We start from the raw sequence: 26,322 nt of genomic DNA, 5'->3' as shown, positions 1-26,322 counted from the left end.
ATCCCAACTATTCATTACACCTAACAATATGCTAGACCTCTGATGTTCATCATTGTAACTACTGTTAAATGATGTCAAGGAGTATGAGGATGCAAAGAAAAGGAAACATTGATAGTATGATGGATCACAAATAAGCAAAAGACGATGAAATTTGTAATACCATACTCCCACTATGAACACCTACTATATATAGTGATGAGAGTGAAAACTCTTGTCACTTAGAGAGGCAAAGACAGAATATCAAGATTGTAACTAAAATCAAAACTATATCTAAAATTAGGAAATCGAAAATAAAAACTGTATCTAAAATTAGAATGTAACATTGCACAAGAATATAATTCAGAACAATGATTTTCTGCATTCAACCAAGTGCAATTAGACCTCTCAGGTTTACATTTTGAATGGCATGCTATTATATATGGCTTCTTGTACTTCATATGATAGGAAATATATCTTCTTGTCCCCATCCATAACTTTGGTCGTTGGAAACTTTATAGCTTTTACAAGGTGAGAGTACAAAAGAACCTCAGGTTGAGTATCAAGAAGTCATTGGAAATATATATTCTTGTCACCATCCATAGCTTCAATCATTGGAAACTTTATAGCTTTTACAAGGTGAGTACAAAAGAACCTCAGGTTGAGTATCAAGAAGTCTTATTTACAAGCTCTTTCTTGGCAGTGCACTTTAGGATATATAAGTCTACACCCTCGTCATTGTCCACCTCTGCATTAACAGCAAAATTGTCTCCAATATAGAGAGATCAAAAAGTGTATCATGATGTCCTTCATATGTAGGATCATCATAAGGGTTTTATTCAACCTCCATGTCCTCTCTAGGGACAATAAGCTCATAGCTCCAACTTACCACATATGCTTTGTTGCAACATATTTTCCAAGAACCATGCATGCAAGCAACATACTAGCATGACAACTTTTGTGTTCTAAGCTCCGTCGATTTGTGATATGAGCTCGATATGAGAATCCAGAGATAAAATGTAGCGATCATGCCATTGGAACAGGAGCACAGCTCTATGTTTAAGATCTGTCCACTTCTCCTACTTTCACCTCCCAGAACACTCTATTTGTATTCCTTTCTTTTGATGGGTAGGAGGCTTGAGATCCATTTGAGAACTTAAGTTACATTAGCAGCACAAGTTAGATTCTCTAAATTTACCTTCAATTGCTCCAGTCTCAAAGCTCTCTTCACAATAGCCCTTGCTCCACTAGCCCTTGCTCCATCATGCTTACCCTTTCCATGCCTAGACCCAAAATAATTCCATGTCATCTTCAGGCTAGTTATGGAAGTATAGCTAGTGACAAAGAAAAAGGCTTCTTCTCTTTAAACTAAGAAGCTTCACTATCTGAACAAACCCTATGTTCTTTTAGTAATAAACTCTGTCTCACCAACTAATTGTGATGTAGCTTAAAATAGTGTCGAGCTTGTGGTGTAAGGGAGGAGGAATCTCCTGGTGAGAATTTCTTTTTGAGTTCTTCTCTTTCTTTTTAGCTACATGTGCAGGACTCAAATTGAATTTTGTATGATGCAGTCAAAGCTCAATGAGAAAGTATCAGAAAAAGGTGGACAATTAGTTGCTAAGGGAAAGGAGGAGGAGGAAAAGAAGTCACCCCAACTGCAGCTCTTCGAATTTCTACAAAAGTCAAAATGCCAAATGTAGTATCACAAATACCATGAGATGTTCAATAAGGAGATGAATTTGCAATCTCTTTTGACACATCACAAGGATTTTCTTGGAGAGGTGTATGAATGTTTCAACAAGCTGACAGTTGAAGGATCAAAAGTTGTGAATAGTAAGACTTTTGTACATATCAATAACATTGTCACAAATGATAGGATGAGGTATCAAATGCACAAGCTCTTTGACAGTTTTGAAGACTTCCACATGGGAATCTGCACTATACACAAGGGCAATTGCAGGATACTTGAAGAGTCACTTGCATTTGCCATGTATGTACACTATGTTGATGGATCCGTTGAGGACACAAGGATAGTGATGAGGAAGAGGAAACAAAAGATAAATGGGACCTACCAGAGGCAGAAGAGAATATTGACCTGAAAGAGGAGGAGCTTGCAGTTGCAGCATTGGATCTAGTGGCCTTAAAAAATGAGACCCTAAGAGATGTTGTCCTAGTGGATGACATTGAGGCTGAAAGCTATGACCTCATTTTCTTCCCTCTTTCAATATTGAGGGAAAAGAGTATGTCCTATTGTATGACATACAGTGCCCTTTTAATTTGAGAGAGGATTATGCAATTGCCCTTATTGCACAATCTTGCAGGGTTGACAAGGAAGTAAGGATTGATGAGGATCTTTTGTTAGAGCTGGAGGACAAATTCAATACTTCGAAAGAATTGTCCATCTGTTTTGAGCAGGCCAAAATGTATGAAGAGGTGGATGAGACAATCTTCCAGGAAACCCAAGCATGAATGAACCTCATAGCAAGCTTGGATATCATTCGAGCTCCGAGGGGAAGGAGGAGATGGGTATGTCCTTGTTTAATGATGATATACTTGAGAAAGATGATATGTCCTTGTTTAACGATGATATACTTGAGAAAGATGAGAATATTTAGGTAAGGCACCTACCTTTCTTGAATTTGGAGTTTAGGTATGCAATTTAATGGTCTACTTTAAATCTAAGTGTGTTTTGCATATGGCAATTGTTCGTTGAAGATGATACACATTCCTCCTGAGGGCAACTGGAAGTAGAATTCTTGGGCTTGGTAAACTATCAAGACTTTCTCATTATTTTAAAGACCTATCTGCTGCAAAAATATTGATTTTTAGCAAATTGCTTAGCAACGATGGAGTTGCTATTATTTATTTTTCAATTGTTTGTCAAAAGTTTTGGGTGGTCATCCTATATCATGGCAAACAGATAAGATCATTCTGATAGAGAAGTGGTCTGCTTTAACTATTTTTGGGTGTTATGCTAGAAAGCAAGGCTCAAGAGCTAGTTACTTTTTGACATATACGTCCACCGGGGCACTTGCTTGTGGTCTCCTTGTGGTGTAAAGAATCCCCTCTCCTTGGAGGGTTATGGAAAGCATAAGCTCATAAGGAGTCGAGAGCCTTCTTTGGTGGCCCTTCTTGACAAAATAGATGAAGATAAAAGTGTAACAACAACAACTCTTGCACAAGATGAGAAGAGTTGGATTGCTCCTCAGCTCAAGAAAAAAAGGTCTCCAATAAAAGTCACAAGAAGGATTCCAAGCAAAGTTGGCAAACCATTGGAAGGATAGCCTGTATGGCATTGTATATTTTGCAAGATGGAAGTAGAGTTGAATTGTGAGAACACTGTCATTTTAGAATGTCTTAGTTATGTTTATGAGTATTCGTGACAAAAACGATGTACATTTTGAAATAGAAATATAGGTAGTACATTTCAAATATTTCAATGGTTGCATACAATGACTTCTTATGAATGAAAGATCCAAGTCATTGTTCATTGCAAAAACACAGTTATTACATTAAATGACACCTATTGATGAACAAGATTTAGCACTTAGCTTCTATCTACCCATTTGTGGTTTACAAATATCTTTGAGTGTCTCCACTGAGCATGTCTTTGTGCTGCAGTTGAGTTCTCCAAAATTTGCCTCCTTCTTTCCTTTTGAGCCAATTTGAAAGCTAGCTTAACTTGTGATGTATTAGCTTTCTTATTGGCTTGAAGCCTTTGTAGTATTCCTCGATAGAACCAATGGAAGAATTCTTTTAAACTATTGGCTTTCTATTTTCCTCCAAAATGTTGTGTATGTCTAAAGAATGCATTCCGTGCCATGTAGTGTGATTTCTCCATGCCATGTGTGGACCAAATTGTAGGGCATCCATATCTTTTTACAAAGAAAGAAAGCTGACTGTAGATTATATGCTATTTTGATACATAGGCAAGTGGGCATTAGAATAAATAAAACTAATATTGTTTGCTTTAAAAAAAAACATGCACAAAAACAAGATATTGTTCTTACCATGTAATGAGTGATGTTACATGTTGTCCAAGCCTCTTTCATTGCCTTTCCAAAACTCTTTACCGCTTCTTCAAATGCTTGTTGAACATTTTTGCTAAAGGTAGCTTGGGCACAAAAAACAAAAAGCTTATCTAAGAATTTCCACACTTTTGCCTTGACATCTCTTGCCAATCCATTTTCCTGATGATCTTTGACAGCATTGTGTACTTTTCTCCACAAGTTATACTTTATCCTTGATACTTATGTTATTTTACTGCCATTTAATTTTCTTTTCTCTAGATGAGAAAAAAATCTTCTAGCCTTTACTCCACCAATAGATGGCTTGATAGGGACATCTTTTCCATTTGTAGATTTTTAAAGATCCTTTGTAATATGTACATATTCTCCATGGAGACCAATTTTCAATAGCAATGCTTCTAATGATTGTAGTGCCTCTTTTCTTCTGCTCTTGGAGTGAAGTTTCCATGTGAATCCAATATATAGGAAAACTAGTTTCTCAATGATCCTACATAATTAATGCAACGCACAAATGTGAACATTACATAATGGGATCTCAAGAACTGCTTTGAAATTTTTATTAACTTTATCTCTGTCGGGTGCTCTTTTCCACCATTTAGAAACTAAGACATGCGCTGGTTTGTTGCAGTATAAGCAAGGAGACTTTGAGTTACACCCTTTGCTTATATTAAACATACACTTCAGTGTCCTCAGGTCACGTGCCATCCTTCCTTGTAACATGAAGATGGCATCCTTGGACTTGATTCTTTATAATTGATGGTACATTTGTTTGATGAAATACCCAATAAAGTACTGCATGGTCCTCAGTCTTCACCTGTAATTTAAAACCACATGTTTGCAAGATATATGATATAAAATTTATAACATTTTGAGTAAAGACTAATTTGAAAGGCGATAGTTTACATACCTCAAATGAGCCCAACCACAAAACATGCTTTTTCGACTGGACACTGAAGTATTTTGAGCTACACTTTGTGATCGATTGATCAAGTGCTCGATTCATCAAAGTGATAGAAACTCTCTCTATAGTTTTTTCCTTGACAATTTCACACTCATCGAGCTTCACAACAAACTTCAAAACTCCTTTACATTCTTCAAATGTGATACTGTAGAACTCAACCATACGGTCTCTGCAATTGTTCAAGATCTACAAAAATATTATTCTAGGCATTACATGTAGTGCTTCCCTTTTCACTTTCATATACACTTTTGATATGAAAGTACTGTCCAATGAACTTATCACTTTCTTGGTTGAGATGACCTCGTTCCTTCCACACTTGTGCTGGTGTTGGTATTATTCTGACAATGAGTATACTTAATAAAATTAGTAGTTTTTGATGTGTGTTGTAATAGTTTTGAAAAGACGATATAGTTTTTGAAGTGTGTTGAATAGCACTTGAATAAATGTAAAAGTTTTGAAATTGTGTTGTAATAGTTTTTGACTAAATGTAATAGTTTTTGTTAAGTGTGATGTCATTTGTACTAACATAGGGCCCCCTAGAATCCAAAAAAAAAATCCATTATTTTGGGTGGCAGGGGAGGCGGGAGTGGAATATGATGGCAAATTATTTAGGCCAATATATTACATTGTCCAATATTTTATTACCTAAATTGTAGTCGAACTTTTAAGGTATTTAAAGAGTTTGAAGTCAACTATATAAAGGGCCATTAGGTATGACATAGCCTTTATTGTCCTCACCTCCTAGATCGCCTGCTCTTGCCATCTTCCACAAACCTCCAATGGCCACACCCCGCGAGGTATACCATGACTTCGTCGCTTCTACTCGTCATTCGAGTAGAGAGGCAGAGTTGTATGACATTTTTGATCGTCAGATAGATGTCATTGGCATAGTCCACAAGCATCTAGATCTCTTTAGAGATGTGGTAGATTATGTGAGAGAGAAAATCAAGCCTTACCTGATCCGGCTAAACATAGATAGAGTACAGTGGGTTCTTGTGAATCTCCTCATTGACTGTCATCGAGCTGATAGCACTTTCAAGTTTAGGTTGCAAAGAATTTGCAAATCCCTTAGCCCAAAAAGTTTTAGAAGGATTTCCTAGGATGAAGAGTTGGATATACAAGCGGGTCCTATAGGAACTCGTTTTGTATCCCTAGAAATAACCTATTGTGTAATTCTTTTGGAAATGGAGTACACAGACACACCTCCATTCATCAATGAAGAGCCAACTCTTTTTCTAGCAGTAGGGCAAGATGTGGATGTTGAGGAGAATCCTAATGTGGTTGTGGAAGCCGCCGTTGCTCTAGATTGGTCTAGTGCAACTTTGGGCAAGGGAAAGCATGCAACAGAAATAGAGCAGACGACAAAGTTGGTTGTGGTTCCCGAAGCAAGCGGGACATCATCACCTAGAGGACAGCCAGAAGAGGAAGAGGAGGAAGGAGAGCAAAAAGAGGAGAAAGAGGTATGACGGATGAGGTTTTGATGCAAACCCTTCCATATATTTTGATTGAAAATAGAGAATATTTATTATTGATTGACATTCAATATATTAAAAATTTGAGAGAAGATGAAGTACTAGGGGCACTCTCTGCTTGGGAGAGTAGTAGTAACTTAGGTTTACCCAAAAGAGGGGTTGGATAGGTGCACAGATTTGGCACCTGCAAACACTTTGGAGCATCCGATCTTAACTTTGTGGGAGGAAATGCATGACTCTACTAATGCAGCAGTTAAAGAGACGGAGTTCCGTGAGGTCCAAGAAAGATTGGAGGCAGAGAGGGCGCCAAAATGCCAAAGACTTGAGAATACTGTAGAGGCCTCATCATCGGCACCACCTCCAGCAATTGATGAGAGCAAAACTCCATCGATATAGCTCAGTCGGGAATGGATGAACAAGATACTGCCCACATTGTAAGTTCATGATATTTTATCAATATGAATGAATTTATGTTCTTAGTTTGGCATTGAGAAGATTATTGATGTTATCTCAATTTTTAGGACATCATCGAAGTTGATAAGTTTGTGACATGTAAAGGGGGTCGAGATGATAGCATCGGTGTGGATTCAGCACTAGGACACTACATGGGAATGCTCGAGCACCATAGCCTAGTGTGCTTCCATACTTTGTTCTCCCCTTATGGGAAGGAAGAGATGATAAAGTGCAGGGCACTTTCAAAGCTAGTCTCCCTTGTGCCTTTACCCCCTTCTGCGTGCAAGTGTATTTTGGTGAGGCGGGACTTGGCATTATCTACTTTTGGAGAGAAACTAGTAGGAAGAATCATGGCGGTTGCTGCTATGGGTGCTTCGGCAAGTGTTTATGATGCTGGGCAGCTTGTAGAGTCTTTCAGTGAACCCACTGTTTTGTCAACTCAGAGGAGAGCAGCAATAGTAGCTGAAGCTAAGCAAGCAAATATTTTGTAAAAAGTGCATCTATTGGATGCAATATACAATAAATATTGTATAGACATCAATTTTTAATATATATATCTCTTGTTTTCTAGATGGGTGGTGTTTTGCATTATAATTGAGTTTCATTTCTTGGATTTTAGTGTATCCTTAATTTAAATATACAGTTGATTTTGAAGAAAAGTGCATTCCCTTATCAAAGGTTTCAAAAATTCTTCAAGTTACTAGGTGTATGAATAGACAAGATCAAGATTGCCGATGAACTCTAATCAAGATAGCAACAAAAGGTTAAATTGGATGCACAATCTCAAACCCTTCCATATTTAGATTCATCTTGGGACCAGGAATGTTTTGCATCCCAAACCTAGGAGGAAAATAGAACAATAATATGGTGGCTAATTTAGTTATGTGCATGGTTAGTTGGAAGGATTAATGTAAATTAAGAGGATATATGCTCCATGATTGAGATGGCAAGCTCTTGACACTTATGCCAATGGTTCTACATGGAGATGGCAATAATCCACATGTATACTTGGTTGGTGTTTTTGTATTATCAAATTTGGATAGAGAACAAGCATATGATTGACTCAATCCTAGCATAGGAGATTGGGTTTTGACTTTTATGGAAATTGTGGCTAAGGGGTGCTACACACAATTGGACCTTATGGTGTAAAATGTTGTAAAGTATGCTAGGAATGGCCAAAATCACTTTAGAAGTGTGCCTTGATATTCTGAAGGCATTGGTGATTACTGCAATGAAGTTTGATACAAAATGGTAAGGTTGACAAATGCACTGATAGCTATGAGCAACAATGGATTAAAATGGTTGCAATGGATTAAAATGATGTGAATAACATGACATCTGAAACCATTATTCAAAGTGGGTCCCAACTTTGAATGCTAATGATCAAGATATGGGTTTATAAATTGGGACACATTTCAAGCATGAAGAAGCAAATTGATTTGGACAAAAATTTTGCATCTTTGATTGGAAGGTCGCCACATGTGGCATAGGCACTTTTTTTTTTGTTTTTACATGTTAGGACCATCGATGGCACAAAGCGATGGAAGGATTTTGCAAGCCATAAGAGTTAACCTGATGAGTGGCATCGCCCAATTGTCCGAGAAGAAAAAGGCTACCATACGAGCTGCATGAATGCTAATGCAAGCTAGGTTAGCATCAATGGGGAGAGGAAAGGAAAGAATAAAAGATCTAGGTGGAGGAAAGTGGAAAAACATGGGGGAGGAGAAGATAGAGAGAAGCCCCAGAGATCTGAGCTCACACGACAAGGAGGTATAGGCATTGCATGCTTGTGAGAGATGTAAGGTGGCCGGTGTCCTTGCATGACAGGTAATGGAATCCAGGCTTCGCTTACATCCGATTTCCTCATGAGTGCCACAACTAGGATATGTACTCTTAAGGGTATATAATTAAGTGAGTGATCCAAAAGTTCCCTTCATGATGTGGCACTTCTAGTGCGGGGTTCTCCATCCTACGCACAACCGTATTTCAATGGTAAATCATAAATTAATGAATGACTAAGACCACAACACCAGCAAGCCCACACTCCAAGCCAAAGCTTAAAATGGACCGGCCTCCACACATGCCTTCACGTAGCACGATGCCTATGAGAGAGACGATGCCATGTGGCAGACAAGGCCATGCAGCTATTCAATCCAAGTAGATGCTCATCAGTACCACATCCATGCCACATCATCAACTTATTTGTCAGCTATCAGTGCCACATCAGTAGCAGTTCCATTTCATCATCCACATCATTCTGCCATGTCTCCAGGCTGACCTCAGCTACCACATCATCTATTGACCAAGTCAAAGTGCCACATCATCACTGCCACATGGCACTATCTTGTGCCACACACTCTGACCCCTCTGCAGGCACGCTGTTCACACTGCATGCCACCTTCCACATCAGCACACTGATCCACAGGCACACCCCTGCATGTGACCCCCTGAGTGCCACATCATCATTGAGCACATTTTTCACCCTTTTTGCCCCTCCACCTAGATCAAGTCGTATCTCTTGATCCAGGAAGAATTTGAGGGTGCTCCAAAAAGGAAAATCGCTCGATTTTTCATGCTCAGATTGCAAGATTGTAGCCACTCCCATGGAACAAAGTTTGAAACTTACTAAAGATCCATAAAAGCCTATAGTCAATGACAGATACTGTAGGCAACTCATTGGATCCCTTATATATTTGACTATCACACGGCCAGATATTTGTTATGCAATAAGTTCACTTGCACAGTTTATGGCAAATCCAAAACAGTCTCACTAGAATACAACCAAAAGAGTCTTGAGATACATTAGAGGTACAAGACAGTTTTGGATAGAATACAAAGGAAGTCATCCAAGGTTGCATGGATACTGTGACAATGACTATGCCAAAGATCATGAGACCAGGAGATCGACACGGGGATATGCATTTTTCCTTGGTCAAGGTGCTATATCATGGTTGTCAAGTAAACAACCAACTATTTCTTTGTCTTTGACTGAAGCAGAATATAGAGCACTCACTAAAGTGCATGTGAGGCTATATGGCTCATAAGACTATTGTCAGAAATAGATTACTTTGATGAATAAAGACCAACAACAATATACTATGATAACCAATCAGCTCAAGCATTGGCCAAGAATCTAGTATATCACTCCAGGACAAAGCACATTGATATCAGAGCGCACTTCATGAGAGAGAGAGAGTGTTACTTGGTGACATCACACTGCAACATTGTGATAGTAAAGAGAATGTTGCAGACATCTTTACCAAACCACTCGGTAAAGAGCTTTTTGAGAAACATCGACAAGCTCTTGGTTTGACTTAGAGGAAGGACATCTCCATTAAAGGGGTGTGATGGAATGTAATGCGCAGTCCTTCTTCAATTCCCCAGAATAATCATCTTGAGGGAAGGCCTACTTCATGATGTTGATCTTGAGGGAAGGTGTTGAGAGACCACGCTCAATATCATGTGATTACATGTGCATAGCACTAACACATATAGAGTGCTATAAAGGAAAGGGTTAGATGCCCTAACCCTAACCCTAAATGGGTTTGTATATATTCTACATTTTCAACTAAATCTAGTGTACAGTTAGTCATTTGTGGCGTGCTCTCTAGCTGTACCCTCTCTCCTCATCTCCACTCTTCTCCTCTACACTCCTCATATTTTGTCATATCCCTTTGTTTCTTGGAAATATGGAGTGCCATTACAAATTTGCAATCCAAAACATCCACATGATGTGAGGTGGTGTTTTCCCATTTGGGTGATTTCCCCAGCATCTCTTGATGTTCTCTTCTAGCTCTTTCATTCTTCATCATCCTCTTCAATTTCCTCCATCTAGATGGGGTCCCTTCCCTACTTTGTAATGACACCCTATATTGAGCCTATTCTTGCATTAAAGTCTCCTGCCAAGGTGATTTCATACTCTTTAGAAACTTGGATATATCCTCTCCCAAATACACGAAAGCGTCTTGCCAAGATATACAATTGTTATGCATATAGATTTGTGATTGTGGGTGTTCCAAGTAGCATGTTGCTAGCCTAACATTTCCTTCTTTTGTCGCTATTTCAAACTACATATATTGCTTATGTGACTCTTTTTTTATGACCTTGTCCATGTTTTCAAATGCTGTGTTCATATAGCATACTATCCCATTAGGGAGGTTCCTTCTAGAGTTTTGCAAGTTGCTCCTTAGTATGAGCATTAGCTTACATAAAGACTTGCTTAGCCCATTGAGAAATAAGTTAGTAGACTCCCTCTCTTATACATGAGGGATAGAATGTGTGCAATGGGAAATTTACCCATACGTACCATGCTATTGATGGACTTCTACATGGAATTCCTCTACGTGATGAGATTAGATGTGTATAAAACTAAAACTCCAAACAATGTATATGTTTGAAAACATAACTCCAATTTGTTTTTGTTTACAACTTCAACAATGCAACTGTTTAATAACATAGTTTAGGGGACTAGGATAATGGGGAATGTCAGAAATGAGCCTCTTCCTATGTGCAGGTGTGAGAATAGAGTTTGTAAACTAAAAGCTTTAGCATCTCAATTAGTTGTGGAAGAAAGTGGGAATGATCTAGTTTGCCACATTTTGCAATGCCACAACACAAGGGATTAGACATTGGTGTTAGTAGTGATGTGCAAGTTCTTCTTCTCATTGTATCCCCAATTGAGATGCAAAGAATAGGAGCACCTTTGTGGATGCGTATGAATGGTACAATCATTGCACTCACATACCTTAGCCATTTGGCATAGAATGGGAAATGAATAAGAGCAAGTACATTCAAGGGAGAAGAAATGAATAAGAGCAAGTACATTTGAGGGAGAAGAAATGAATAAGAGCAAGTACATTCAAGGGAGAAGAAATGAATAAGAGCAAGTACATTTGAGGGAGAAGAAAAAACTATAGGATGAACAAGTATTGTGCAATGGGTTCATTAGTTATATAAGAAAAGGACAAAGTTGTGGGATGAGCAAGCATGGGTTATTGATCCATCAGTTGCATGAGTAGTGGAAATGAGAATGCTATGGACATATCAACCAATAAGGGGGAAGAGCTATTGAATTCGAAAGAGACCATGGGAAGCACATGAACTAGGGTCGGCTTGTGAGAAGGTAGGCAATGGGTAGTGGATACAATAGAACACAAACAATGGAGAGGAGGCAGCAGCTTGCACTTTCAAAAGGAAGGGCTTGGAGAACAGGATTTGGGATACTTTTGTACTTGAAGCAGGGTTGGGAAGGGGTTGTTATGGGCTCGAAGGACCATGGATTGACTAATATGTGTGTAGATGAAATTGATGGTGAAGAATGGGCAATCCATGTCCCTATTTAATGATTAACCTTATGGGTGCTCATGGATTTTGAGATAACACGTTTCTTGTATGCCTCTAAGATGTGAGTGTTTGTGTGCAAGTGGAATAGAGGATTATGCAGAGAGATGATAGTGCATCTTATCTATGGCCCTGTTATGATTCTGGGTTGTTGATTAGTAACTCCCTATGACAAGGGCTACCTGGCAATGGGTGCATCAAAAGGTGCAATAGGTGTAGTATTTGCATGCCCATTGGTGCCCTTAAAGGACAACTGCATGCTCGGTGGATTGCATCTTTGCCGACTTGTGAAGCATAGTGGTAGCAAGTAGTCGTCCTTGTACTAATAGTGGTAGCAAGTAGATGTTCTTATACTTATAGATTCGCTTGTGTGTTGCCATCTCGCCTTACGATAGAGATAGGCCAAATAGAAACAAGTTGGCTATCTTAGCATGACTGTGCAATTGTCCCTAGGAAATGCTAGTAATGATAGCTTACCTAGATTGAGGATCAAACTAGAAGACTCCAAGTTGAAGCTTCGGTCCCCACACTTTCTCATTGGTTGAAGGTGTTAATAGTAGTGACAAGCAAGCTTCCAATGCAATGACACCCATTTAATTTGTTGTCCCCAGACATACTAGCCCACAATATAACACAAACGTGGTAATGCAGCGCCCCACGGGAGATAGGAAAAATGAGTCACCATGCGGGCATTTCGAGGCCCCTGCCATTTCAGCTTGATGTACCCAGTCCTTTTTCTGTTGATGTGGGTTTGTTTTGCAGGGTCTTTTTGTCAAAGATGGATGAGGAGGAGGGACCCTGGAGTTTGTGGAATCATTTCAACCACTGCCCACAAAATGCTCAAGTTGCTTACACAATGAGAGGTGCTCATTGCTGGGTGCCCAAATTGTCCAATAGGAGAGCTTGCTTTCCATGCAGGCTCTTACACACCGAACCCCTTTGATTTTGTCTTTTTTGCAACGTGGCTACCACTTCATACTTTGTAGACTTCCCTAGTATGGGTAGCCAAGCGTGGTTGCCTAGCGATGGGCACCCTATCAACCAGCCAATTAGAGAGTGTTCTAGGGTCCCTCCACAGCCAAGCGTTATGCTGGTTCGTTAGTTGCATTTTTGCCAGGCTACATTTCTCCATAGCCAAGCTTTGGGCAGGTGGCGCATGTGCACAGGCCCATGACAGCCCACCCATCCTAATGACTTTAAGTGCCCCAACAATGGGCACGTGTTGGGCGAGCCGCAAGAACGCTTCGGGAGGAGTGAAATGGCATGGGATAGAGGAGTTGCAGTAAGGGTGGTGAAAGGCTAGCAGGCGAGGGGCACCACCAAGACGGATGATGGATGGGCAAGGTTACAGGCCGATGTAGAGCGAAAGGCGGGGCAAATGCATTGAATGCTCCCTAGGGGGTGATGTGAGTTAAACGCACCATGGGTAGAGGGTAACCTGAGTTAAATGAAAGTGGGTTGGTTATTGCAAAACACGAAGAGTCTCTTACCAATCGATCATCTTCCTGTGCTCATACTGAAATCAGGCCTGCTTTGCTTTCAGCATGTCTACCAAAGCAGTCGCCACCAAGGTCCTCAAGGAATTGGACTGGGAGGCCCTCGGTAAAGCTGTCGTCTCCGATGAAGGTCGCCGTGAGCTTAGTAACCTTCGCCGTGCCTACGATGAATTCGCTAGCACCATCCAAACCAAATTCTCCCTGGTACGTTTGCATCACAACCTCTGGCTCCAACCTTTGTAGCCATCATAATGCATTTGTGTGCTCTATCTTACCCAATTCAAGGCTTCACTCGTTGGGATCTTTGGAATGATTGGCTTTCTCGCACTCTTCTTCCATCACATCAGATCTGTGTGCGGTTCACAATCCTTTTACCCTAATGGTCTCATTGCATGCTTTGTCCAGTGAACCTTCTTTGCAGACACACCGTGCGTTCTCAACCTTTTAGCCAGGGGAAGAATCTGGCAAAACCCCAGGGTCCTTCACATTAGAAGTAGAAAGTCGCGGTTGAGGTCCTTGCACTTGTAAGTCTATAGTGCCTCAAGCACGAGAGTCTGCTGTTGTGAGGTTATGCTCGGTATCCCAGGGAATTTCAAACAAATTGCCCAGGGAATTCACGAAGTGAGAAGTGCTGTGTGTAATGCACAAAGTTTCGGACTTACTTTTCGTTATTAGAAATTGGCACTTGCATAAATAATTCACAGGACTAATCAAGATCTTCTCAGAATTGATGGTCGCATGACATTGGCTAATTAGTATCGATTAAGAGGGTCCAGAGATTTTCACGGAGGGGCACTATAAAAGTTGATATCCTGCGTCATTAACAGCCAAAAGTGAGCCTAGTGGAGTGTAGGTTAGACCTGACCAAGGCTGAGCCAATTGGAGTGTAGTGCCAGGTTTGTATTATATGATTTGAGCTTGAGGTATTGGTTGTCTTTGGCTACCAATCGTTATGCTCTCAGGCCATTTGATTTTTGGGAGAGTTTCGACACTCAAATCGCTCTCTTGCCTTATAGTCAGTTGACTTATTCCAACAGCTAGTTATCGGTCAACAAAATTTGATGCACCTGTGGCTTCCTAATACTAACTATGAATTCCTCAAGTTCCTCAAACTCCAAATGGCCAGCACCTGTAACAACCGTGAATTCCTTTCCTAATCAACTTCCTCAAGTTCTAAGTAGCCCACCACCCGTAACAACCATGAATTCTGCTCCGATCTTGCAGTGATCTTTCATATTCTGCTGCTGAGTTTCAATTGAAGTTGTCCTCAAGAAAACATCTTTTTATATGCTGATCTTGAAGCTCTGCTCATTCTTATGCTGCATTTCCTCACATTGATCGATAAAAACTTGATGCACTCGTGGCTTCCTGATAACAGATCCAGTTCCTTGAGTTGTAAGTAGCTCACCACTTGTAACAACCATTCCATTGTCCCACCTAAAAATCCCCATATGAGGAGAGCATAGGGACATGATACCAGTGTAGGAAAGGGGGGCATGAGAGTCTGCTGTGTGTGCATTAGCTTTGGATGTCACATGGGCATATCTAGGTGGATGAAGATATCCACAAGAAAAGCATGTGGATAGCATGCTGTCACATGGGCTGCTACACATGCCAATACAGAGGTGGGCAGGAGCTCTGGATTAGGGCAAACCTGTGTGCAGCATGTAGAAAGTATGGATGCTACAACTGGATGTATGGATGCCAGAACAGTGGGTCTGGTACATGTTATGCTCAAGTTGAGGTAACATGACCTCAAAGGGTTAGTCTGCATTTCCCCTTTAGAGGACTGACAATTGTAAATAATGTGTATGGTGCTTCATGTAGATGATCAAAGGTGTTTAATGTCAAGTTGGTCGGTGAGGGTGATTTCCATGACTAGGTGGCTCTAAAGGCCCTAGGTGTCCCTACTTACGAATTGTGCCTAGGGGCAAATGGTTTTGAAGTATCCCAAGAAGGGCATCTAAGTGGAGCCCTAATGTGGCATTTTGGATTTATCTAGGGAACTGGGGGACTTTGTAGAATGAACATGGTACGAAATGAGCCATCATGATGAGTTCATTCTGTAGGCTTACGGAAGCAAAAGGATGCACAAGAGTGGAGCAAGAAGTGGAAGCCGTCACATCAACTAGAAGAAAGAAAATGAAAGTACAAAGTACTATAAAAGAGAACCCTAGGACCTAGTGTCCTAGTGGTACCACTAGTACTAGGTGTCATAAGACACTAAAAGTACTAGGTGACCTAAGTGCCAATACTAAGCTACATGGCACATACCAGGGCCCAGAGGGCATCAATACGACTGGGAGAAGATGGCCTACAAACCCCCTCCATGGTATGGGCTGAAGTATTCTGGAAACATCTCAGAATACTTGGTATTTTCTGGTCATGGTGGCACATGTTCATCCAAAAGGATATAGCCACCTATGAATGTACAAGGTATGCTAGATCATGCAACAAAGGGAACCAAGTGTAAAGCATGTTGAAAGACTTCGAACTTGGGACTAGGAAGTGCCTTTGTAAACACATCTGCTATGTTGCCCTCTGTGGGAAGGATAGTGAACTTCAATGTGCTTGGTACGCGCTTGAAACACTGGATTATGCGCAATGACCAAAGCACTCTGGCTGTCAGTGTAGACCATAGTAGAAGATGTTTGGCGAATACCAAGATCTGTAAGTAACTGTTGAAGCCAAACACTCTCTATTGTAGTGGTGAAGGCTGCCCGGTACTCAGCCTCACAGGTGGACGTGGCAACTGTTGGTTGCTTCTTGCTGAGCCAAGAGATACATGAAGTGCCAAGCAAAAAACAATTGCCGGTATGTGACACTTTGGTGTCGGAACAACCTACCCAGTCACTATCCGTGTAAGCACGCATGGTAAGTGAACCTTGATCACCATAGAAGAGGGCTAAATCTTGAGTGCCTCTGAGATATCTGAAGACTCTCTTCACTGTGTGCCAATGCTGTGAACTGGGCATGTGCATGAACCTGCTGAGCTGGGATACTGCATACTGTAAGTCAGGTCTGGTGTGGCATAAGTAAATGAGACATCCAACAGCCTGCTGGTAAAAAGGTTATATCACATGGTGGGCTCCCATCATGAGCTGAAAATTTGAAGCCAGGGTCCATTGGAGTAGAGATTGGCTTGCAATCCTCAAATTGAAAAAAACCAAGGAGCTGTCCAATATACTTGGACTGTGACATCATGATACCCCCCTCAACATGAGCAAACTGAATGCCCAAATAATAGTGCAGCTGTCCCATGTCTGACATTTCATAAGCTTGCTGCAAATCAGCCTTGAAAGCTGCAATCTGCTGAGTATCAGGGCCCGTGATCAGCATGTCATCCACATATAAAATCAGCACTAAAAAATCTGCAGGAAGAAGTTTATGTGACACAACCTCCTGGCTTTGAGGTTGTTGGCTCTGAAAACAAGGTATGCCGGCTGAGAATAATGCCCCGTGAAGACAAAAATGCATCAAACTCCTTTGACATATACTCTCCCCCCCTATCGGTGTTGAGGGTGACAAGCTTGCATCCTGATTCATTCGAACTTTGAGGATTATGCTGAGGAGTGGAAGGAGTAGTGTATGAGTGAACAATGCCCCGTGAAGACAAAAATGCATCAAACTCCTTTGACATATACTCTCCCCCCCTATCTGTGTTGAGGGTGACAAGCTTGCATCCTGATTCATTCTCAACCATATTTAGCCACCTCTGTCACCAAGACTGAGCATCATTAGCAGTAAAGAATGCATCAACTTTGGAGGGATCAAAAGAGCAATGGACAGCCCATGCCCAATCATCCTAGAGAGCATGTGCATGTGAGGCATCTACTGGCTCATGGGATTCAATTGCATGTGAGGCATTGATTGTCAATCTTGCTTTCTTTTTCTCCGAAGCAATGCGCTTCCTGCATTCTGAATTAAATGCCCTGGCTTGCGACAATAGTTGCATCTTTTTTTCTTTGACTTATCTATTGTATTTTGAGATGCATTGGAGGAATTGCCACTGTTAGGCGCATATTTAGGCTTGCCCATAGGCTTCGAAGCCTTGCCTTTTCTTGTCAGCTGTGAAGCAAATGCGTGATCAGGAATAGTAGCTTGCCTATATGACTAACTGATCAAAGGAGTAGTGGTCTGGATTACCCATGGCCACTAGTCGAAGGGTTGTAGCAAACCCTTGATATGTATCTGCAGCCCATTCAATGTGGTACTGACAAGCTGAGAATTTGGCACCACCTCATCAATATTGGCAAGTTGTTCCATGAGGTCCTTGACCTTTGTCAAGTATGCATCCATAGAGTCACCTTCATTCATGTTGACTTCCTGCAATTGCCTTCTTAAATATGCAACACGTGCCTCATTGCGAATCTGATAAAGAGAAGCCAATTTGTCCCAAGCATCCTTTGCTGTCCTACATGACCGGATGTGTGGAATAATGATTCTCTTGCATGATAAAGCAATACAGGAATGTGCATTTGCATCTCTTGCATCCCATCTTGTTTGTTCATGAGTTGGAGGAGCAGCAACAGGGGTGCTAGAGGATAAAGCATCAGGAGGAGTACCCTGTGCAGAGGGACCAGCAGTAGGGGCAGCCACTGTAGCATTGGTTGGCCTCAGATCAACCCCAGAAACAATGTTCCAAAAATGCCTTGCAACAAGAATATGCTTCATGAGATAAGACCACATCGAATAGTTGGTGCCATCCAACTTATCATCTTCACGAAGATTTTGTTTCTTGACTTGCTTGTTTACTTTTGCTTAGTCACCTGCTTCCTTTCTTCTTTATTTCTTGTTTTCTTTCTCTTTTGTTTGTTTGACATATTTTAGTAAGCACTGGGTTTGCCCAAGAGACTCTGTGGGTCTTTAGAAACCCAGTATAGTTGCTTATGCTTAGGCACTGATGACGACATAAGCATTGCTTTGCTTGCTAAGTATGTCTTCCTTTTGTTTTTCATAAAAGTTTTTGTTTACCTCTTTTTTTCTTCTCTTTCATTTTCTGTGTAGATTTTTTATCTTTAGAACAACAAAAAAATCTAAATTTGTATGATTGGACTTATTCTAGTCTTACAAAGGTATATCTTCACGAATAAATCATGATTGTTGCCAGTCATTGCAAATGGGACAAGTCAAAAAGCATTGACAAAGTGACCCAAAAGATAGCCTCAAGGCTTGCAACTGCAAAAAATAGGACTTGCTGTCCAAATCTAGAAAAGCCCCAAAATAAGCTGCAAATGTGATAAATGTGATCAAATGGCGTGCAATTGCTTGCCAAATTCACAGCAAATCTGAAAGTATTGTGCAATCTGCCTGCAAAATCGTAGCCCGAATGCAAAAGCCCTAAATGTTACCAAAAATTTGCACACCTACTGCAATGCAATGTCTGCTCCCAAAATCGAAGCCAAACGATGGCTGGTGCACAACTTAGCCTGCAAATGAAGGACACCGAACACCTTCAGCCTGCAAACAAATCCTGCAGTACAAAACCGTACGGAATCCGTACAGTGTACATACGACTGTACGGATGGAGCGGCGCGAAAAAGTACAGATGTCGAAAATCGAAACTGTACGGATAGTGCGGAAATCTGTACAACTGTTCGGATAGTGCAGAAATCTGTACAGATAGATTTTGACACGTTGTACGGACGGCCGTACAGAATTGTATGGGGACAAAACTTTTTTAGAAGTGCGTTGTACGGAAATCCGTAGACTGTACGAAATCGTACGGATAACAGGTCACGGGGTCGCGTCGGAGCTGTGCGGGACGTCTGGTAGTTGAGCTTGACGATGGAGCTGAAGTGCGGGAGCGGGAAGCAGGAAGCAGGAAGCTAGTAGTAGGGAGCAGGTCCGGGAAGGAAGTGCTCTGATACCACTGTAGGCTTACGGAAGCAAAAGGATGCACAAGAGTGGAGCAAGAAGTGGAAGCCGTCACATCAACTAGAAGAAAGAAAATGAAAGTACAAAGTACTATAAAAGAGAACCCTAGGACCTAGTGTCCTAGTGGTACCACTAGGTGTCATGACACTAAAAGTACTAGGTGACCTAAGTGCCAATAACTAAAGCTAACATGGCACATACCAGGGTCTAGAGGGCATCAATACGACCGGGAGAAGATGGCCTACACATTCTGCAAAGCGTGGCTAGGAGGAAAACTATAAGCTATCACCCATGATGTGCTAATGTTGAACTGTAGAATTTGGTTAGTCCATATCATTGGGTATCAGAGCGTAGGACTCTTGGTGCAAATGCAATGTGGAGTGAAGCAAGTATGGCAGTCTGAATTTGGATCGTTAGTTTTCACACAAGAGACTGTCAAAAAACTTTGCTTGGGGCATTGGAGGAAGGTGAAGGATGCAGATCTAAAGGGGCAGATTGCAATTGGGTGTGTTGGTAAATGGTCATTGACGACATAGGTGGTGGTGAGAGTGTGTTTGGCAAGCGGCCTTCCAAAATTGTAGAATTTGTATAGGAGCATCTTACGTCTGACAACATAGATTTGCTGTTCTAAATTTGGGCGCAGGTCTGCCCGTTCATTGACGCTGATGTAAACGAATCATTGGAAAAGGTGCTATGTAAGCGACATAATTTTAGGCAGCCCAAAGTCCAGTATATTTGTACAAAGGAAGATCTCCATCCAAATCAAGGGGTGCACGACAAATGTGATTCGGTGTCTTTTGACAATTAGGCTGAAAAGAGTCAGTCATTCTATGTTCATAATTGGATGGGAGTTTTATCAGGTCTACAAATTGGTTGGTGGTTGATTACCAAGGGCCGGTGAGAGTACTTGTTAGATAAAAATGACCTGAATTAAACTTGCTATTCAAAGGCAGTCATTCGGAGACTTCCGTCAGTCATTGACGGAATCTTGTTTTTTCATCCACAAACTGACGGAATTGGAGGAAAATCTAGTTTGGAGGTGCTTGCACGGGTTTTAAACTATCTTTGAATGCCTGGACAGAAGCTGGGCATGGGACAGATGAGACTATTTTGGAATTTCAGTTATTTTGAGTTGCAGTTATTTCCTCAGTGTAGGGAAAAGGAATTTGGTCTAGTTAGCTGGAAATCACAGATTTATAATTGGGGTATGCCTGTACAGCAGTGAATTTGGATTTATTTATGCAAATAGTATAGCTGCTTATGCTTGGGCACTGATGAGGACATAAGTGTTGCTTTGCTTGCGAAGTATGTCTTCCTTTTGTTTTTCATTAAAGTTTTTGTTTACCTCTATTTTTTCTTCTCTTTCGTTTTCTCTTTTATTTTCTATGTATTAGAACAACAAAAAATCTAAATTTGTATGATTGGACATATTCTAGTCTTACAAAGGTATATATATTTTCAGCTTTGGATAGCGCGTGTTAGGGGAAAAAACCAACAGAAGCAGAGTTAAACTCTTTAGGTTTAGGACTTGATACCTGATAGATAAAAGTAAAACAGTAGCAATGGAAGTTTACTCATGGGTGGATCCTGTCGAACTGGGAGTCCGATCGGAACAACAGGTGAGGCCCATATGTTATTAGGTAGAATTGCATTATTAGAGGATGCTTTACGGCAAGTCTTGACTTAGCAGTTGCAGGCTAATGTAGGGCAATCCGAATTGAGAACGATTGTTTAAAGTATATTTGCGAGACCATCTACAAAGGAGAAGGGGAAGTCTCTTATGGAACCAGAAACTAGTGTACATATGATTCAGCCTATGAATTAAATACCTAATATTTCCAATTGTGGACCGAAAAGTATTATGGCCAGATGACATACCATAGTTCGGATGTCGTCGAGGCTGGTTGCACAAGTAGAGTAAAGTATTCACCGTTTACGAAATCAGAAATGACATGAAGAAAATCCGCGATGCCACTCGTATGTTTACTGAGGCAGCAGATAGGTGGTGGATGAAATGATAAAAGGATGAGTAGCTAAGTACAGTGACAAGTTTAGTGAATGTGTCATGAAGATATTTAAACCTTTCCCTTAGTCAGTGCAAAGTAAAGGACTATAGTTCCGATGGAATGGCAGAATCAAATTGGAGGTTCGGGCTAAGTATGCGAACATGTTAGATGAAGCAATAGCTAAAGCCCTGAACTATGAAGATGCTAGAGGTAAGCCGAGTGGGTTTGTGTGGGTAGGGGCTCAGTATGAGTACTCAAAGAAGAGTGGATTTCAAAAGAGGTGGGTTAGAAAGACTTGTGCCCCACAATGCCAAGCGGACGAGGGGCCCTTACCATCGTTGGGGTGAAAAGGAAAGTAATTCCAATGGCAGCTCGTGCTTGGTCGAAATTCTCTTTGACCCAAGAACATAAAGAAAAAGTGAGGAGAAAAGGCTTATGTTTTGGATGCTTTTAGCATCATTAGTGGAGAGATTGTCCATGTAACAAGGAATGCCAGATGGCTGAGATGGTAGTCTTAGAATGCGATGTGGAAATGCAAGACAGTCCCAATGCAAATTCAACCAGCGGGATCTTCTTAGAGGTTAGTCCTTGTGTTATTGTGTGTATCTGCTGCTAAGTTAGTGTATAGTGCACCTGATAACATTCTATCTAAGCATGTAACATTAAGTATACAGCCTTTAGTGATAGAGAGTTAATTAAAATGAAAGGACAAGTAGCCAATCACGATGTCATTGTGTTGTTTCACTCGGCGTCAACACATGATGTAATCAACTCCCAAGGTCGTGGAGAGGCTGAAAGTAAAAACTAGTCCATCTTACTATGCATTCACACTATCATACTGACAGATGGAAGTTCCATTGAAGTGTGGGACCAAAGGGGGCTAGAAAGACTTGTGCCCTACAACCTAGTGGCCAAGCCGACGAGGGGTCCTTCAAAACCAAATACCATCATTGGGGTGAAAAGGAAAGTAATTCCAAAAGCAGCCCGAGCTTGGTCGAAATTCTCTTTGACCTAAGAACATAAAGAAAAAGCGAGGAGAGAAGGCTTATGTTTTGGATGCCTTTAGCGTCATCAGTGGAGAGATTGCCCATGTAATTAGGAATGCCAGATGGCTGAGATGGTAGTCTCAGAATGCGACGTGGAAATGCAAGACAGTCCCAAAGCCGACCAGATGTTAAGTTCGTATATAGTGCACCTGATAACATTCTATCTAAGCCCATAACATCAAGTATACAGTTTAGTGATAGAGAGTTAATTAAAATGAAAGGACAAGTAGCCAATCATGATGTCATTGTGTTGTTTGACTCGGTGTCAACACATGATGTAATGAAATCCAAGGTCATGGAGAGGTTGAAAGTAGTCCATCTTACTATGCATACACACTATCAGACTGACAGATGGAAGTTTTACTGAAGTGTGGGACCAAAGGGTTAGCCGGTAGAGCTTCGGATTCAGGACTATGCGGACTTTGAATTGGCCAAGCTTGCTCACGCAGATCTAGCCCTAAGAAAGGCATGGCATTCTATGAAGAATCCAGCCATTGATTGGAAGAAGCACATTTGCCATTTCAAGATGAATGATATGCAAATTTAATTGCACAAGTGGTTTTTCAGGCCTCTTTCGGGCCTCCGGGTGCCCGTTTTTGGAGTTTCAAAAGTCCTTTTGAGGGCTTCGGACGCGCTGGTGATGTCAAAAATCCCAAATTCTGCACCGTATGTCAATGGGATTATGTCATATTTTATTGTTTTAGAGAAAAGAAAAATGGAGAAATCATGAATTTCTCTGAAGGCCCAAAATGAGCTCTCTGCGGTGGTGATGTAAAAAATCTCAAATTTTGCACCATATGTCAATGGGATTATGTCAGATTTTATTGTTTTAAAGGAAAGAAAAATGGAGAAATCATGAATTTCTCTGAAGGAAAGGGATTTATCTCTAGCACCCTATCTCCGTGATGGAAGTTTGAAAAACTTTGAAAGAGTTTTAATTTCTTTTTATATAATCGGTAGAGTTGATTGGTGATCTGTCAACTAGCATTGATGCTACCCAAGGTCAGAAAATGACCAAATTGGTTCATCAAACCGCAAAGGAGTCCTTTGATTCTTTTAGGGATGAATCTCCTTATGGGTAACCTCGAGAATGGAATGTTCAAAAATAAGATTGGTGGAGCCTATAAACAAGCCTCCTTATATGTTAAGCCTTATTGAAGAAGTTGAGGTGCGAAGGCAATTCGAAGAATACCTCAAGTTGGGCAGAGTTAACCCTGTACCTCACCTTTCACTTCGCCAGTGATATTGAAGAAAAGAAAAGATGATATCTTTCGTCTCTATATAGATTAAGAGGACTGAACAATATCACTATTAAGAATAGGTTTTCGAGGGCTTGGATTGATGATTTGCTAGACGACATTATATAGAGCTATAAGTTTCAGTAAGATAGATCTTAAGAGTGGCTAGTATCGAATTCGGATTAGAGCAGAGGATGTGCATAAACCCTCTTTTAGAAGAGGTTTGGACATTATGCATTTTGGGTAATGCCATGCTGGCTTACCAATGCTCTGGCTCCGTTCGTCCTGCTTATGAATGACTTACTATGCCCATATATTGGGGAAGTTTGTGACGTTGCACTAGAAGAGCAACCTCTGCCGAGCTATTAATAGAGCTAAGACGTATGCGGATGAAAATAGACAATTCAAGGAGGGTGAAAATGTTTTTCTCGTAGTTCCTTCACACTTCAAGTCTTTGACTGTAGGAGAGTGCTAAGTTATCACCTTGATATTGTGGTACATGCTTGATTCTAAAAAGAATAGGTGAGATAGCCTATAGATTGGAATTACCACAGGGTTGTAAGGTGCATCCAATGTTTCATGTGTCTTGTTTAAAATAGTTTCTGCACTAGGTGACTTACTAATTGATTTTGTTTTAGGAGATAGAAGATATTGTAAAGTGCAAACCAACAAGAATCTTGGACCGAGGAACAATGCAAGTATGCAATCGGACGCACCACGCTGGGTCGCATGGCATGGTTTACTTCTATCTGAGGTGACTTGGGAATCCATGTACAAGATGCGGAGAGCATTCCCAGATTTCATCATCGAGGGCGCTGATGCCTGAAGAGGGAAGGAATGCTATGCCCAAGCTGAGGTAACGTGACCTCGGAAGGATCAGTTGGTTTTCCCCTTTAGAGGATGGACAATTATGCTTCATGTAGATGGTTAAAGGGTTTTAATGTCACGGTTGTCGGTGAGGGTGATTTGCATGACTAGGTGATTTGAAAGGCCAAAGGCCTAGCTGTTCCTATTTACGATTTGTGCCTAGGGGCAAATGGTTTTTATGGTATCCCAAGAGGGGCATCTAAGTGGAGCCTTAATTAGTGTTCTGGACATATCTAGGGAACTGAGGGCTTTGTAAAAAGAAGATGGAAAGAAATGAGACATCATCATTTTGTAGAGTATGGCTGGGAGGAAAATTACAAGCTATAACCCCCTGATGTCCATGTGTTGAATTGTAGAATTAGGTTTGTCCATTTTTGTCCATATCAGGACAGCAGCAGGTACGGAAGCAGTTATAGGTCCTCCTGGAGCATCCACAAGGATCGTGGATCTCTTGCAGAGATGCAGTCATGGTGGCTGCTATCCAGGACTGCGCAGGTGCTGCCATAGGCTCTGGAGGTCGGACATGTTGGTGGGCTTTTGCAAGGCCTGAAAAGGCCAGGATATCATGCAGGTACATGGCCTATTATAGGCTAGGGAAGCTGACTGTTGTGAAGATGGCGGGATACAGGTGGGGCTATTTATGCCCTAGTTCAGGTCGGCCCAATTGTAAACAGGTGACTTGGTGTTGCATTATGGCCACCCCAGTACAGTTAGTACACTTAAGTACAGTTAGTACTTTTATTGCTAAGTACACTAAGTACGGTGTACTTAGTGTCGTAACCTTATCCATTGATATAAAAGGTTGACTGTGTGCTTGGGGAGGTACACACAAACTTCATTATCCCCACACTCTCGTGTCTACTGTGTGTGTCGGTGTGCTGTCTCTTTCTCTCTCACTCCCACGTCTCAACTGGTATCAGAGCTTGAGCTTGCACATCTCCCTCCCACTCGTCCTCTCAACTGCAGCATGTTTTCTGTTTGCAACACTTGCCCAAACGTGGGTCTCAGCATTCGTCCAGCAGCAGCAGCGATTTGAGGACTAGCAGCAGCAGCATTGTGTTGTGGAGCTCGCCAGCAGCAGCGTCTTCAAGCAGCAGCAGCAGCAGCCTAAGCTGCTGCATTTCGCCGCCAGCAGCAGCGAGCTGTTGCTTCAGCAGGGCCGGCAGCAGCCAGCGCTGCCAGCGCCACCAACGTCACCCACAGGCGACGCCAGCAGCGGCGGCGCCAGCAAACGCCGCCAGCGTTGCCCAGCCAGGCGACGCCAGCTAGCAGCGCCGCCAGGTCGCCAGCCAGGCGACGCTTGCAGTAGCCCGCCATCAGCTCGCCACGCAGGCGAGCAACCCGCCAGCAGCCCGCCAGGCCTACGAGCTCCCGCCAGGAGCTCGCCAACTGCTCCGGCAGCGATACAGGCACAGGTGCCCGTTGGGGGGTACCAGATCTGGTTTCAGTTGCTATTGCAGCGAAATCAGTCGCCCCCCCTCCCTCAGATTTCTTACGGTACGCTCCGTCTTCCTGTAGCACTCGTGTACTTGCAGGTACAGGTGCAGTCTTCGAGCTCATTG

General features: G+C 41.6%; 1 protein-coding gene across 1 annotated transcript in view; it reads left to right on the top strand.

Moving 5' to 3' along the window:
• Positions 1 to 13,709: 13,709 nt before the first annotated feature.
• Positions 13,710 to 26,322, top strand: part of ATPQ (ATP synthase D chain) — a 50,302-nt gene continuing 37,689 nt past the window's right edge. Inside the window, exon 1 of the mRNA XM_087397526.1 lies at positions 13,710 to 13,930. Within this exon, the coding sequence (XP_087253652.1) occupies positions 13,775 to 13,930 (156 nt within the window). The 5' untranslated portion in view covers positions 13,710 to 13,774. The remainder of the gene's footprint in view (positions 13,931 to 26,322) is intronic.

The sequence above is a fragment of the Dipteris shenzhenensis genome, chromosome 26 (assembly GCF_047967505.1).
Source record: "Dipteris shenzhenensis isolate YYH24624 ecotype China chromosome 26, Dip_SZ_1.0, whole genome shotgun sequence".
Lineage (NCBI taxonomy): Eukaryota > Viridiplantae > Streptophyta > Polypodiopsida > Gleicheniales > Dipteridaceae > Dipteris > Dipteris shenzhenensis.
The sequence above is the reverse complement of the archived record's forward strand: the minus strand, read 5'-3'. Positions and strand labels throughout refer to the sequence as shown.